The following is a 15,070-nucleotide window of genomic DNA, read 5'->3' as shown; positions in this document are numbered from 1 at the left end:
TGGGAAATCTGGAGAGCAATGTCCAGATGGCCTGCTGAAAACATGCCCTGAACCATGGTCATTGATTTAGGAGAGCTGGAGACACCTGTTGGATGAGGGACATCAAATACGCGGCAGGGTAGAGCAGCGGTGGATGCTGGGCATTGGTCACAGGGCATTGGCACTGGCACCACTGTCTGTGTCCCTGTACCTGAAGGCATCTGTGTCCTGCAAACACAGTTCTGGAAAACACTGTATTTAAGAAAAAATAAAAACATAGAAGACCAAAGATCTTCTCAAAGACTTGTGTTTCCAACGTCAAAAGAGAGAGGACTCCTGAGGATACTACAAGTGAGAATCTTGTTAACTTATTTTCACTGATTTCTATCTTAGTCTTCAATTCTTTTTTTTTCAATTTTACTGACATTAATGAACATCTTTAAGGCTTACAGCTTAGAAAAGAAGATCCATTTGTGTCTTGCACGGTGCCTGTTGCTCCCCAGAATTTCCCTGCCCAGAGCTGTCCGTGACATCTCTCAGTCTTTGTATAAATGGAGTTACACTGTGGTAATGAGCTTTTTTCTTCTTTCTCAGTTGTTGTTTTAGATGGTCCCATGCAGCACAGGACTCATCATGCCCTTCATGCCCTTCATGCCCTTCATGCCAGGTACCCTGCCCCATTCTACTGTTGGTACACACTGGCCACAGTGTTCCTTGAGCTGCCCATGTATTTCTACAAATCTTTATTGTGTTTGATATGCCTGGGCAGATTCAGCTGTGTTTGAACTTTGGCCTTCTTAAACACATCTCAGCAGGTACAATAGTGCAGACACTCTGCACTGCTCCCAGCTGACCACTTCTTGTTTACACTTCCTACATGCTTTCTTTCTGTACTGTACACCAGAGACTTGAAGAAGAAGCCAAAGTGTGCTCTCCTGAAGTCCAAAGATGTGAGTTTGTCCTTTTCCCTCCCCTCAGACTCCTCAGCTCCACCATCCCATGGCCACTGCAGACCAAGTTCTCTTTCACATTCACAATCCCCATGGGTCCTTGCTGCTGGTGAGTATGAGATCTAGCAAAGCACCTCTCCTCTTCCGATCCTCTATGTCTTGGTCAAGAAGCTGCCGGCTGTGCTCTCCAGAGATTTTCTGGATGGTGCATGCCCTGCTGTGTTGTCCCTGCTGCAGATACTGCAGTGAAAAAGGCCCCCACCGGCGATAAGGGCCTGACAACATGAGGCTCCCATCTGTCTGCAGAGGGCACCTTCCACTTGCTCTTCCTGATCAGGAAGCCAGGAACAGACACTGTTGGTCTCCTCTGTTTGCCATTTCAATTTGCTCTGTCCTCTCTGCTCTGCCATCCCCAGGAGGAGCTCAGTGCACTCTCACAGAGAGCAGTCGCCCTTCCTTGTCTCCTCATCCATCCATCGTAAAGACTCTGTATCCCCTGGTGCTACAGTCCAGTTGTGGAAGCCATTTAACCATGTCCCTGTGGTCCAAACAAGAGCAACTCTACCAGCATTTCTAGCTCAGCATGTGTTGCTGTTCTCATTAGTGTAAAAACACATAAGACAACAAACCTACCCAGGATGGATCATTGGATTTAGTGCATCTATGTTATTTTTGTTCAGAAGGTGGCACACATGCGTTAGACCCATTGTAAGGCTCAGAGCTGTCCAAGCAGCACGGACTCTGCTAGGGCATGGCTTTCCTGAAGGCCCTGAGTTGCATTTGCAGCTGCATGTGAGTTTGCTGGACAACTAAGGAAATCAGCACAACACTAGGCTGCTTCTGATGCCATTCACATGGGTTTTCATCAGTTGAGGAATAAAGATGCATATTAGCTTTGCAGTGCCTTGTGATACAGAATGTGAAGCAGAAGGAGAACAAAAATCTGGCTCTTCTTTTGGGAGCCCAGCCATTTAGTCAGCTGCAAAATTCTCCATGCTCCATGGAGACGGGTGAAAAAGACATTTTGAGATGCCATAAATGCAGGAAGTTTGTTCTCATTCAGGATTGCCACAAGTATTCCTAATCTTTCTCTGGTCTCATCTAGGGATGAGATGCCTGCACTGCTTCAGCTGGATCGCTGCCCTGCCCAGGGGAAGTCCACCCGTCCCTGTCCAGGTCTGTGTGCCCTTTTTGTTTTAGCAAACACTCTCTGGCAGGACTAACCACATGTATGCAATTGGTCACTGTCCAGTGGACATTTGGTGGTTAATGCAGCAGATTTCAGAGTACAATCATGATGCTGTTGTCTTCCAGGAGCTGTTGGCCACAGAGACCCAGGATCATCTCCGGGGGGATCAGTGGATAAAAATGAAATCCTCTGCTGCTGAGCTGGGCTGAGCCCCTGGGACACAGGGAGCTCCTACAAGTGGGCAGTGCTGCAGAGACACAGCTCTGACTAAGAGCAGCTCCCGTGTACTGTGCATCAGTACTAGGGGCGCATTCTGCAGGTGACATGAAGATAGAAGAGAAAGGAGAGAGGGATTACAGGATATAAGGGGTGTGAGCGGGCTGCGACCTCACTGCAGGAGCATTGCTTTCAGCCACTGACATGGTAAGTCTCTCACTATAGGTAATGCAAACACTTTTCCAAGAGGGATCACCAAATCTGGCACTTCCCAGTCGAGATCAGGCTGCATATACTCTTTGTTTCTTTATCATGGAATAAGAGTTGTTACAGCAGAGGGCTTCCCTGCTGCAGCATCAGCGCACAGCCTGGAGGGCGCATGAAGAGAGAACCCTAAAGTGCGTTTTACCTCTCTGCTTTCCTTTAACGTATATATTCTTTCAATAAAGCCATGGGAGTTCTCTTAGGTTCCCTTTTTCACTTGAAAAAATAAACATGCACTTAGACAGTGCCTTGCAAACAGGGTGGGTTCTGGACAGTAAATAGGAACGCAGAGCGTTTGGGCTGGTGTCTGTATGCTCAGTCTGGGAAATGACAGGAAAACAGCCCCCAGGATAAAAATCTGCAGACCACAGAGATATGATCAGGGAATTACCCCCTATAATGCAGGGGCCTTCCTCTGAGCAAGCTCCCACCTAGAAACGTTTCTGCCCACATGACCATGGGGTCCGATGCGTGAACCACCTCCTGTGCAGGCAGAGCTCCAGCAGAGCAGAGCAGCATCTCCCCAGGCACGTGTCCATCACCCTCTGCAGTGCACAGGGGCTGAGAGCCACTGCCTGGGGCTGCGGGAAATGCAGTCTGTGAGGCTGGGAAGGAGCTGGCTTTCCCTTAATGAGATGCCGTCATTAGGACACATCTCACTGAGGTGTCCTTCAGAGCCGTGAGCTGACCTTCAGGATGCAAATATTTCCCCTAGTCATGAAATCAAAGTGCAGGGAAGAAGCAGAGAGATGCAATATGCAAATGCTGTGGGGTTGGTGAAATCAGTGTTAGGGGTCATTTGCAAGATGCGTGGTGATGAGGCACTGCTGAAGTACATTGAGAAAGGGTGAATACACAGTGATGGGCAGAGGACTCCTGTTTTCTGAGCTGGGTCTGACTTCAGAACTTTATGGGAATGCAATCGTCTTGCATCTGCTAAGTAGTCAAGCTCAGAGCAATTGGAAAGAAACCCAGTCAGCTCCCCTTACCCTGCACTAAGCAGCAGTGAATCCCTTTGCCTCTCAGGTCTTACAGCTGTTCAGACTTCAGCAATCACTCCTTGGGCATGGTGAGCAGGATGAGAATTTGTAGGAAAAAGCGATCCCTAGAACTTCTATTTTTGACCTACATATTTTTGGCACTAAGGTTCAGATGCAGACCAGCACTTTTGCAGTAGTAGTGATTTTATCTGATACATACTGAAACTAAAATCTTCCCACACACGATCACCACGTTCCTATGAACAGGGACAAGTCTGCTTCATTGAGATAAAAAGTACAGAGTCCCTCATGGCAAACACAAACTCATGAAATGTAGATCACATCAGGGAGCTGAATGAACACAGCCCACATAGAAAGACTTGTCCTTGACTTTTTTCCTCCTTGAATAGGTCCTGGTGCCCAGAAGTACCAGATGCCCAACAGCAGCTCCATCAGCGAGTTCCTCCTGCTGGCGTTGGCAGACACGCGGCAGCTGCAGCTCCTGCACTTCTGGCTCTTGCTGGGCATCTACCTGGCTGCCCTCCTGGGCAACGGCCTCATCAGCACAGCCGTAGCCTGCCACCACCGCCTGCACACCCCCATGTACTTCTTCCTCCTCAACCTCGCCCTCCTCGACCTGGGCTGCATCTCCACCACTCTCCCCAAAGCCATGGCCAATGCCCTCTGGGACACCAGGCACATCTCCTATGCAGGATGTGCTGCACAGGTCTTTTTCTTTCTCTTCTTCATCTCAGCAGAGTATTGCATTCTCACCATCATGTCCTATGACCGCTACGTTGCCATCTGCAAGCCCCTGCACTACGGGACCTTGATGGACAGCAGAGCTTGTGCCACCATGGCAGCAGCTGCCTGGGGCACTGGGGTTCTCTATTCCCTGCTGCACACTGCCAATACATTTTCCCTGCCTCTCTGCCAAGGCAATGCTGTGGATCAGTTCTTCTGTGAAATTGCCCAGATTCTCAAGCTCTCCTGCTCAGAATCAGACATCCTCAGGGAAACTGGGATTCTTGCTCTTAGTTTTTCTGTAGTCCTTGGATGTTTTGTTTTTATTGTTGTGTCATATGCACAGATCTTCAGGGCCGTGCTGAGGATGCCCTCTGAGCAGGGACGGCACAAAGCCTTCTCCATGTGCCTCCCTCACCTGGCTGTTGTCACCTTGTTTGTAAGCACTATGATTTTTGCCTACCTAAAGCCCTCTTCTATTTCCTCCCAATCCCTTGACCTGACGGTTTCATTTCTGTACTCAGTGATACCTCCCACTTTGAATCCCTTCATCTACAGCATGAGGAACCAGGAGCTCAAGGACGCTTTGCGGACTCTCAGAAGAATCCCACAGTAGCTCAGAAACTATTAGAACAATATTTTGTTATTTTTCTTTGTTGCTATTTCTTAAAACTTGCATTTTGAATTTAAGCCTCCTACTTGTTAGCTGTTTATTTTGACCCAGTCATCTCATGTACCTACAGAAGTAGGGTTCCTCTGTAGATAAACACTATAACTGAGCCAGAAGAAGTTCATTTCTTCCAGCAGCCATTTCTCTCCTTCTGCTCTGGACCTGGTGGAACAAAGTTGTTATGCAGGAGGATTTCAGGGACCAGAAGCCCAGCTGCCAAATGGAGCAGCAGCCCTGGTGTCCCTGGGCGATGCTCCTCACTGCCTGGTTGTCTCCCGCTATCTGTGCCCATTGAGCCGGGGCTGCTTCTTTGCTGGGGCCATGGCGATGGGCAGGGCAGGAGGTGGTCTTTTGAGTGCTGCTCTTTCCACTCCTATGCTTTCCTACACTCCTGTACCCATGCTGTACCTCTACACTCCTGGTAGCCCTTGGGTCTCATGTCATTTCACAGCAGCCCTGTTGCATCTCACAGTGGCAGTCCTGTGGTTGCAGAGTTGCTCTTTTTTTATTATTATTTGCTGGAGTTCTCCACAGACTGAAGGACACAGGCTGAGAGTCCTAGGTGATCTGGAAGTGATTGAGTGCTGAACCAAGAGCTCCTTTCTTCGTGGCATTTATTCTGGTATTATAAAACCATAGAATGTCTTGGGTTGAAAGGGGCCTTAACAATTCCTTCCTAAGTACCCGTCAAGAGAAGGGTTCCACATCCTTCTTGTGCTGGGGACCTCAGAGCTGGATGCACTACTCCAGCTGGGGCATTACAAGGGCAGAGTAGAGGGGGACAATTCCCTCCCTCCACTGCTGGGCACTCCTATCTGATGCAGCCCAGAACACAGTTGACCTTCTGGGCTGCACATTGCTGACTCAAGTCCAGCTTTTCACTCATCAGGATTCCCAAGACCTTCTCTGCAGGGCTGCTCTCTACGAGATCTTCTCCCACTCTGTAGAAATATCTGAGATTGCCCTGACCCAAGTGCAGTGCATTGTGCTTGACCTTGTTGAATCTTATTAGGTTCATGTGGGCCACCTTCTCAAATCCAACCAGGTCTCTCTGAATGGTGTCCCTTCCTTCTGCTGTGTCAATTGCACCCTTCAGCTTGGTGTGATCACCAAACTTGCTAAGGGAACACTTGATCCCACTGTCTATGCCATTCATAAAGATGTTGCAGATCACCTGTCCCAAGGACAACATTCATCACAGGCCTCCATCTGGACATAGGGCTGTAGATTTGACTTGAATTTCCAGGGGTGTGTCTACACATCTTTTTGTTACATCTTTTGGTTTTGATTGTGATTTCAGGGAAGGAAATACTCTGGGCAGCCGGTTCCAGTGATCAGCAGCCCCCAGTAAATAAATTCTTCCCTGGACTTGGATGAAATGTTATGTGTTTCATCTGGATCCATTGCCCCTTGTCCTTTTACTAGGCATCACTGAGAAGAGCCTGGCTCCCACTTCTTCTGGCCTCCCGTCAGACGTTTATATACACTCAAGGTACGTCTCCTTGGAGCTTCTCATCTCCAGGCTGGACATGCCCTGCTCTCATAGCCTCACCTGTTAGGAAGGTGAACCCAGTCCACTTTTTGAAGATCTTTGTTGGTCCTGCTTCCCTAAGCCAGTGCTCCGTGTGTACTGGTGAGTGAGTGATGTTAGCAGTGCTGAACAGAGAGGAACGATCCCCTCCCTTGATCTGCTGGCTATGCTAGTCCTACTGCTGCCCAGCAGCTTTCAACCTCCTTTGCAGAAACAGCACATTGCTAGCTCATGGTGAGCTTGTTGTCCACAAGGAGCCCAAGTTCCTTCTGACAAAGCTGCAGGGAACTCTCATTCAATCCATTCCCCTTCTGCACTGATGCTGGGCATTTCTTCTCCCTGTGTACTGAGTCTCCTGTTCCCATAAAATAAAAGCCTGTTGCTGATAACCGCTGCACAAACAATTGCTGACAGCCAGAACCTGTCCAGTCCCCAGGGCTCTCCTCCTTACCAGCAGGACTGAGGAGAATATGACACTGGTCACTGTGATGTTTGGAATCAAACTCTGTAACCCAAGTAAGATTACAAAGCAGGTCTGGTTTATTCAGCGGTGCGTGTACACTGGGTGCACATGCCAGACCCAGTGTCTGCCATCCCTTATTTTTCTAACAAGCTCTACATTCTTACTTCTATAAATGATCTCTAACTATTGTCCCTTCCCCCCCCCCTCTTGTTTTCAGTCACTGTGAAGCTTTCTTACATTTTTATGTTCACTTATGGGGCCCTTCTCACCTTTCAGGACCTGCCCAGGAAATTCAGTTCCTAGATATAAAGTGGCAAGAAGGACATCGTCACATCCCGACAGATGTGATCAACAAAATCTCCATGATTCCGCCCATGTCTAAGAAAGAGACACAGACTTTTCTGGGTGTAGTGGGTTTTTGGAGAATGCATGTTCCAGACTGTAGCCTCACTGTAAGCCCCCTGTAGCAGGTGACTCTGAAGAAGAATAATTTTGCATGGGGTCCTGAGCAGCAGCAGGCTTTTGAACAGATTAAACAGGAGATGAGTTCTACTTGGAGTCTGTGGGAAAGAGCCTCAGGAGAGACCCGAAGCTGACTCCTGGGATTCTGGAGTCAAGCATATAAGGGGTCCGAAAAGTGCTACACTCCAACTGAGAAGGAGATCTTAGCTGCGTATGAGGGAGTTCAGGCTCCTTCTGAAGTAATCAGTACTGAACCACAGCTCCTCTGGCACCTCGACTGCCAGCGTTGAACTGGATGTTCAAGGGAAAGGTTCCCTCCATCCGTCATGATACTGATGCCACTTGGAGTAAGCTGACTGCGCTGATTACACAATGCAGATGTGCAAAACAGAGTGCAGATGAGAAAACTCAGCCGTTCAGGAATCCTAGAGATGATCATGGACTGGTCTGAACATAAAAATGTTTGGAACGTCACGAGCAGAAGAAGTATTGTGTGCTAAAGAGGAATCACCATACAATGAAATACCAGAAAATGAAAAGAAATATGCCCTGTTCACTGATGGATCGTGTCGTATTGTGGGGAAGCATTGCAGATGGAAAGCTGCTGTGTGGAGCCCCACACGACAAGTTGCAGAGGCCACTGAAGGGAAAGGAGAATCAAGCCAATTTGCAGAGGTAAAGGCTGTCCAGCTGGCCATAGATGTTGCTGAATGGGAGAGGTGGCCAATGCCTTATCTTCACACTGACTCATGGATGGTGGCAAATGCTCTATGGGGGTGGTTACAGCAGTGGGAGCACAATAACTGGCAGTGGAGGGGTAAACCTATTTGCCCCGCTGAAATGTGCTCAGATATTGCTGCCCAAATAAAGACTATGGTTGTAAAGGTGCACCATGTAGATGCTCATGTGCCCAAGAGTCGGGGTACTGAAGAACAGCAAAATAACCATCAGTTAGACCGAGCTGCCAAAATTGAGGTGGCTCCAGTATACCTGGACTAGCAGAAAACAAGGGTGAATTATTTCTAGCTCGGTGGGCCCATGAGAACTCAGGCCATCACGGGTGAGATGCAACATATAAGTGGGCTAGAGACCGAGGGGTGGACTTAACAATAGACGCTATTGCACAGGTTATTCATGACTGTGATACATGTGCCACGATTAAAAAAGCCAAGAGGATAAAAACTCTCTGGGGGGAAGGGCGATGGCAAATGAATAAATATGGGGAGGCATGGCAGGTTGATTCTATCACCTTGCCATGATCTCACAGTGGTAAGTGTTATGTGCTCACCATGGTGGAGGCAACCACTGGGTGGCTTGAAACATATGCAGTACCCCATGCTACCGCCCGAAACACCTTATTGGGTCTTGAGAAACAAGTCCTGTGGCGACATGGCACCCCAGAAAGAACTGAGTCAAATAATGGGACTCATTTCAAAAATTCTCTTGGAAATCCTTGGGCCAAAGATCATGGCATTGAGTGGATTTATCATAACCCCTATCATGCAGCAGCTTCTGGTAAAATTGAACGCTACAATGGGTTTTTAAAAACTATGCTGAAAGCAATGGGTGGCAGAACATTTAAGCACTGGGAGAAGCATTTGGCAGAAGCCCCCTGGTTAGTCAATACCAGAGGATCTATCAATCGTGATGGTCCTACCCAATCCAGCTCCCTACATACCGTAGAGAGAGATAAATTCCCTGTTGTACACGTAAAGAGCATGTTGGGAAAAGCAGTTTGGGTTCTTCCAGCTTCTGGAAAGGGCAAACCTCTCCGTGGTACTGTTTTTGCCCAGGGACCACTGGGTCCACTTGGTGGGTAATGCAGGAAAATGGGGATGTTCAATGTGTACCACAAGGAAACTTGATGCTGGGGGAGTACATACAGTAATTCTATGTGTATGTATATAGACGTGTGTGTGTAATGCATTTTAATCATTTTTGTTTGTTTGTATACATGTATATATATGTAGTATATATATATATATATATATGATATAGTGATGTAGAGCAAGGGGTGGAATGTCATAGTTTTATGTTTTTTGGTTTTCAGTATTCCATATCATACCATCATGTCGTGCACTGGGAGCGGAAGTGTTAATGCTCCAATTCCAGGTACCTATCCCTATACGTCACAGAAGTCATGGGATCTGACCTTTCTGGGTGGGGCGGGCTCTTACTGCCTGGCAGTGGGTGCTGGAGGGTGCTTTCCTAGCTGTTCCAAGCTTTCCAGCTTTGACTCGGTCTCAGGAACTCTCTCTCTCCTATCTTATTTATTAGTCTCAGCTTCAATTAGATTGTATTATATTGTTATCTTGCATTCCGATATCACAGTTAGTAAGGTAAATTTTCCTCCATAGATCACTGCCACTGTTTTTTTCCTTCCTTGAGCCCAGCTCCCATCTCCCTGTCCCTTTTCCCTTTGCCTTCCAATTTTGGGGGGCTGGGGGAGGACCAAGGGCCTACTACCCCCTGTCTCAGGCATAGATTGAGCTATTTAACTCTGTGAGAGTGAAATATTTCGGCTGTGTACACTCCCTCTTCCGGGCCTACCCACACTTTACTCTGGGTGTTTCTCTCACTTTACTTTGAGTTTACTCACCCTTTGCACGGGGCTTGCACACTCTGTACTCTGAGATTACTCTGTCTCTACTCCGGTTGGACTCACACTTTACTCTGGGTTTTACTCACACTTTACTGCACATTTACTAAAACCTTACTCTGTTTATCCTCACTTGGGCTTACCTCAAATTTTACTCCAAGTTTACTCGCACTTTACTCTGGGCTTACTCACAGTTCTTTCTTGAGTGTGTTGGAGTCACACTTTACTCAAGTTTTACTCACACCTTTAGTCAACTTTCCTCACACTTTATTCCGAGTTTACTCACACTTTACTCTCGGTGTACTCACATTTTTCTATCTGTTTTACTCACACTTTGCACCAAGCTTGCACATTCTTTACTCTGGGATTACTCTTACTCTTCTCCGGGTGGACTCACACCTTACCCAGGGTTGTATTCACACATTACTCCGTGTTTATCATCACTTTCCTTCAGGTCTTCTCACTCTTTACTTGAACTTACCTCACATTTTACTCCAAGTTTACTCGCACTTGACTCCAGGTTTACTCACACTTCCTTTTTTAGTGTGTTTGACTCACACTTTACTCAAAGTTTACTCCAACTAGTCTTCAACTTCATTCACTCTTTACTCTGGGTTACTCACACTGTCCTCAGGGTTTTACTGACACCCTACTCCGGGTGTGTACGCTCTCTCTTCTGGGCCTACCTAGACTTTACTCCGGCTGTCACTCACACTTGACTCCGAGTATGCTCACACTTTTCTTCCCGTTTTATTCACACTTTGCGCCAGACCTCCACACTCTTTACTCTGGGTTTACTCTGATTCTACTCCCAGTGGACTCACACCTTCCTCTCTGTCTTACCCACACTTTACTCCACGTTTACTGACTCTTTACTCTGGGTTTTCGTACACTTTACTTGGGGTTACCTCACACTTCTTTTTTCAGTGTGTTTGACTCACACCTGACTCTGGTAGACTAGAATAAGAGTGAAGCCAGAGAAAAGAGTGTGCAAGCCTTGTGCAAAGTTTAAGTAAAACCATTAGAAAACGGGGAGTAAACCAGGAGTAAAGTGTGAGTAAACACAGAGTAAAGTGTGAGCGACACCTGGAGAAAAATGTGGGTAGGCTCAGAAGAGAGAGTGTACACACCCAGAGTAGGGTGTCAGTAAAACCCAAAGTGTGAGGAAAGCCAGAGTAAAGAGTGAGTAAAGATGAAGAAAAGTTGGAGTAAACCTTGAGAAAAGTGTGAGTCAAAAACACACTAAAAAGGAACTGTGAGTAAACCCGGAGTAACGTGTGAGAAAGCTTGGAGTAAAGTGTGAGCTTACCCCAAATCAAGTGTAAGAAAACCCTGAATAAAGTGTTAGGAAACATGGGACAAAATGTGAGTAAATACCAGAGAAAGGTGTGTAGAATAACAGTAAAACCAGAATAAAGACTGTGCAAACCTGGTGCAAAGTGTGAGTATAACAGGTAGAAAACTGTGAGTAAGCCATAAGTCAAGTGTGAGAAATACCCAGAGGAAAGTGTGGAGAGGCCCGGAAGAGAGAGCGTACACACCTGGAGGAGGGTGTCAGTGAAACCCACTGAAAAGTGTGAGTAAACCCAGAGTAAAGTGTGAGTAAAGTTGAAGAAGAGTTTGAGTAAACCTTGAGTAAAGTGTGAGTCAAACACTCAAAATAGAAGAGTGAGTAAACCCAGAGTAAAGTGTGAGTAAAGTTGGAGTAAAGTGTGAGGTAAGCCCAAGATCAGTGAGAGAAAACGAGGAGTAAAGTGCTAGTAAATGGGAAGTAAAATGTGAGTAAAACCCAGAGTAAGGTGTGAGTCCACCCGGAGAAGAGTAAGAGTAAACAGAGTGTGCAAACCCAGTGCAATGTGTGAGTAAATCCCAGAGTTAGAATGAGTCAAGGACACTCAAAAAAGAAGTGTGAGTAAACCTGGAGTAAAGTGCGAGTAAAGCCGGAGTAAAGTGCAAGGTAGCCCCAAGTGAAGTGTGAGAAAATACTTAGTACAGTGTTAGTAAACATGGAGTAAACGGTGAGTAAAACCCAAAGTAAGGTTTGAGTACACCTGGAGTAATGTAAGAGCAAATGCAGAGTAAACAGTCTGCAAACCTTGTGCAAAGAGTGAGTGATTCCTTGAAAAATCTGTGAGTTAGCCAGGAGTGAAGTGTGAATAAACCACAAGAAATGTGTGAGACAAACACGGAGTGAAGTGTGAGTAGAACGGCTGGGGTGGGGCAGAATTCTGCGCCACGAGAATGACAACAGTGTGACACCAACCAGCCTCTGCACAGGGATACAAGGAAGCAGTGAGGCCCCATCACCACGAGCATAATAAATCTCCTCACAAACCATAGCCAAGGGAACAAAGACGTTATTGCTGTTGGAGCCCTCCATCCTCACCAGCACCCACTGCCTTCTCCTCTGCAGGATTTCCAATGGTGTTCCAGCCCAGCCCCTATTTCCCTGTGATCTGCAGATGCCCACCTCTCCTCCCCACCCCGCTCTGGGTGGAGAGATCATTTCACTGCATTGCGATCATTTCACTGATGTATCTCAAGCCTCTCGGAACTTCCTTTGAAACACAAAGCCATGCTGAGTGGTCCCTCAGCATGGCCCCACATCATCACCCTTCCAGTGACATTTCTTCTTCCCCATGCCCAGTCTTGAGCTTTCAAGCTGCACTTTGAGGGAGTTTCCCCCCCCCTCCCCCCTTCCACATTTCTACTACCAAGGTCAACTCCATCATGTTGGAAATCACTTTCTCATGGATATGCCACAAATCAGCTTTCTTGTGGCTGGTCAGCCATTGAGAAGAAGGAACCTCACCATCATCTTCCAAGGCACGTGCCAGCTTCTCAAGTAGACACGACCAAGTCACGTCCCTCCTGCTATTGAGGTGTGTACACACGCAGAAGAGCCATCACAATCTCTTACACAAACCTCCATCTTCCTCCATAGGCCCTACCAGGTGCTTCGGCAAAGAGGATCCCACAGTCAGCAGGCACTGACAGATGTGATCCTGGAAGCACAGACCCCAGCCAGGCGCCAAGGGATGGCCCGTCAGCTATTGCAGGCTGCAGTCACCGCACAGTTGGATTAACAGCCGAATGCTTCATGCTGGATTATGGGGTGCTGAGAACAGCTGACCCCAGCAACTCCAGAAATGTCTCACAGGAAGAAAGACAGACAAAGTCATTGCATTCCCTTTGCTCTGATGAGATTCACAGAGAGCCTGGTTCCTCTTGTACAGTGTGTCTGGGTTACACTGCATAGGTACAAGCCGGATAGAAATGGATAGGTGTAATGAAGTTTCAGTGAAAAAGTTTGGAATACATAAAACACAGAATAAAACATTCAATAAATAACACTTAAGAAATGAATGCTCAAACCAAAAGAGAACAGCGTGATTATGTTAAAATCTGAATTACAAGTCACGTATAGAAGAAGGGCAGTTCATTGCTTTCAAAACACATTTGACCATTAGTTTCCACAGAGCATCCTTGAGCTCCGTGTTCCTCATGCTGTAGATGAGGGGGTTCAAAACTGGAGGCAACACTGAGTACAGAAGTGACACCAACAGATCCAGAGGTGAGGAAGAAATGGAATGGGGTTTCAGGTAGGCAACCATGGCAGTGCTGAGAAACAGGGAGACCACAGCCAGGTGAGGGAGGCACGAGGAGAAGGCTTTCTGCCGTCCATGCTCAGAGGGCATCCTCAGCACAGCCCTGAAGATCTGCACATAGGAGAACAGAATGAAAGCAAAACAGCCAAAACAAAGAACACTACTAGCCACAAGAAACCTAATTTCCCTAACAAGACCCAGTTTTGAACAGGAGAGCTTGAGGATCTGTGGGATTTCACAGAAGAACTGATCCACAGCATTGCCATGACAAAGAGGCAGTGAAAATGTGCTGGCAGTGTGCAGCAGAGCATTGAGAACCCCAGTGCCCCAGGCAGCTGCTGCCATGGTGGCACAAGCTCTGCTGTCCATCAAGGTCCCGTAGTGCAGGGGCTTGCAGATGGCAACGTAGCGGTCATAGGACATGATGGTGAGAAGAGAATACTCTGCCGATATCAGAAAGACAAACAGGAAGGTCTGGGCAACACATCCAGCATAGGAGATGTGCCTGGTGTCCCAGAGGGCATTGGCCATGGCTTTGGGGAGAGTGGTGGAGATGCAGCCCAGGTCGAGGAGGGCGAGGTTGAGGAGGAAGAAGTACATGGGGGTGTGCAGGCGGTGGTGGCAGGCTACGGCTGTGCTGATGAGGCCGTTGCCCAGGAGGGCAGCCAGGTAGATGCCCAGCAAGAGCCAGAAGTGCAGGAGCTGCAGCTGCCGCGTGTCTGCCAACGCCAGCAGGAGGAACTCGCTGATGGAGCTGCTGTTGGGCATCTGCAGTTCCTGGGCATGGAGTCCTGTGCAGAGTGCAGAAGATAATGACGAGTCAAGACCATGCTTATTCTTTCTCCTGCAGAAAGTGCTCATTTAAATCCATAACTTGAGCTTAACTTCATGATCTTCAGCATCCTGTAAGAAGCAGAGGCTTAAGGAGCTCTTCTTTCATTTTCTATTCATATCCCATTGCCTGAATATTATCATCGTAGGAGCTCTTTCTATGCCTCATATCTTTACTCCAACTGCTCTTAGAGCCCCCAACCCCAGCCTCTGTGCAGTTATTATAAAATTATTGTTTGAGAAAGCTGCCTGTTTGCAGGATAAGGGCATTATTCAAGTCTGCAGAAAAAGACATTTATTTCAGCTGGTTCCATCCTCTGGGGAAGGACAGACTGAAAGGGCATTCAGTGTGACTGTACACAAAACAAATGATTGATAAGAATTCGGGAGTCTCAGAGCTGCGTTCAAAGTAGAAAACCCCTTTTAGATTTCAGCCTCCAATCCTTTTTGTATAAAATGAATCTAAAAGTAATATAAAAGCACTATAATATAAAAGGAAAATCCCTGCTTTGTCTCCCCTCTTTACTACTCTGGGGTGCTATGGAACTGTGATGCCCCTTCCTACGCAGCAGCTGTGGCAGCAG

The 15,070-nt window shown here is 47.3% G+C and overlaps 2 protein-coding genes across 2 annotated transcripts; one reads left to right on the top strand and one right to left on the bottom strand.

The window, feature by feature from the left end:
• The first annotated feature begins 4,011 nt into the window (after positions 1-4,011).
• On the top strand, positions 4,012-4,938 carry LOC149914505 (olfactory receptor 14J1-like). Its single transcript, XM_090126390.1, has one exon. It carries the CDS (start codon positions 4,012-4,014, stop codon positions 4,936-4,938), a length of 927 nt encoding a protein of 308 aa, XP_089982516.1.
• Positions 4,939-13,457: 8,519 nt separating this feature from the next.
• Positions 13,458-14,423, bottom strand: LOC149914504 (olfactory receptor 14A16-like). Its single transcript, XM_090126389.1, has one exon. The coding sequence runs from the start codon at positions 14,421-14,423 to the stop codon at positions 13,458-13,460; it is 966 nt and encodes a 321-aa protein (XP_089982515.1).
• Between the last annotated feature and the right edge of the window lie 647 nt (positions 14,424-15,070).

The sequence above is a fragment of the Phasianus colchicus genome, chromosome 29 (genome assembly GCF_987193195.1).
Source record: "Phasianus colchicus chromosome 29, bPhaCol1.hap1.1, whole genome shotgun sequence".
Lineage (NCBI taxonomy): Eukaryota > Metazoa > Chordata > Aves > Galliformes > Phasianidae > Phasianus > Phasianus colchicus.
Note: the sequence above shows the minus strand (reverse complement) of the source record. Positions and strands in the feature narration are given on the sequence as shown.

Coding starts and splice junctions, on each gene's coding strand:
- LOC149914505 (XM_090126390.1), top strand. CDS start 4,012: ATGCCCAACAGCAGCTCCATCAGCGAGTTCCTCCTGCTGGCGTTGGCA.
- LOC149914504 (XM_090126389.1), bottom strand. CDS start 14,423: ATGCCCAACAGCAGCTCCATCAGCGAGTTCCTCCTGCTGGCGTTGGCA.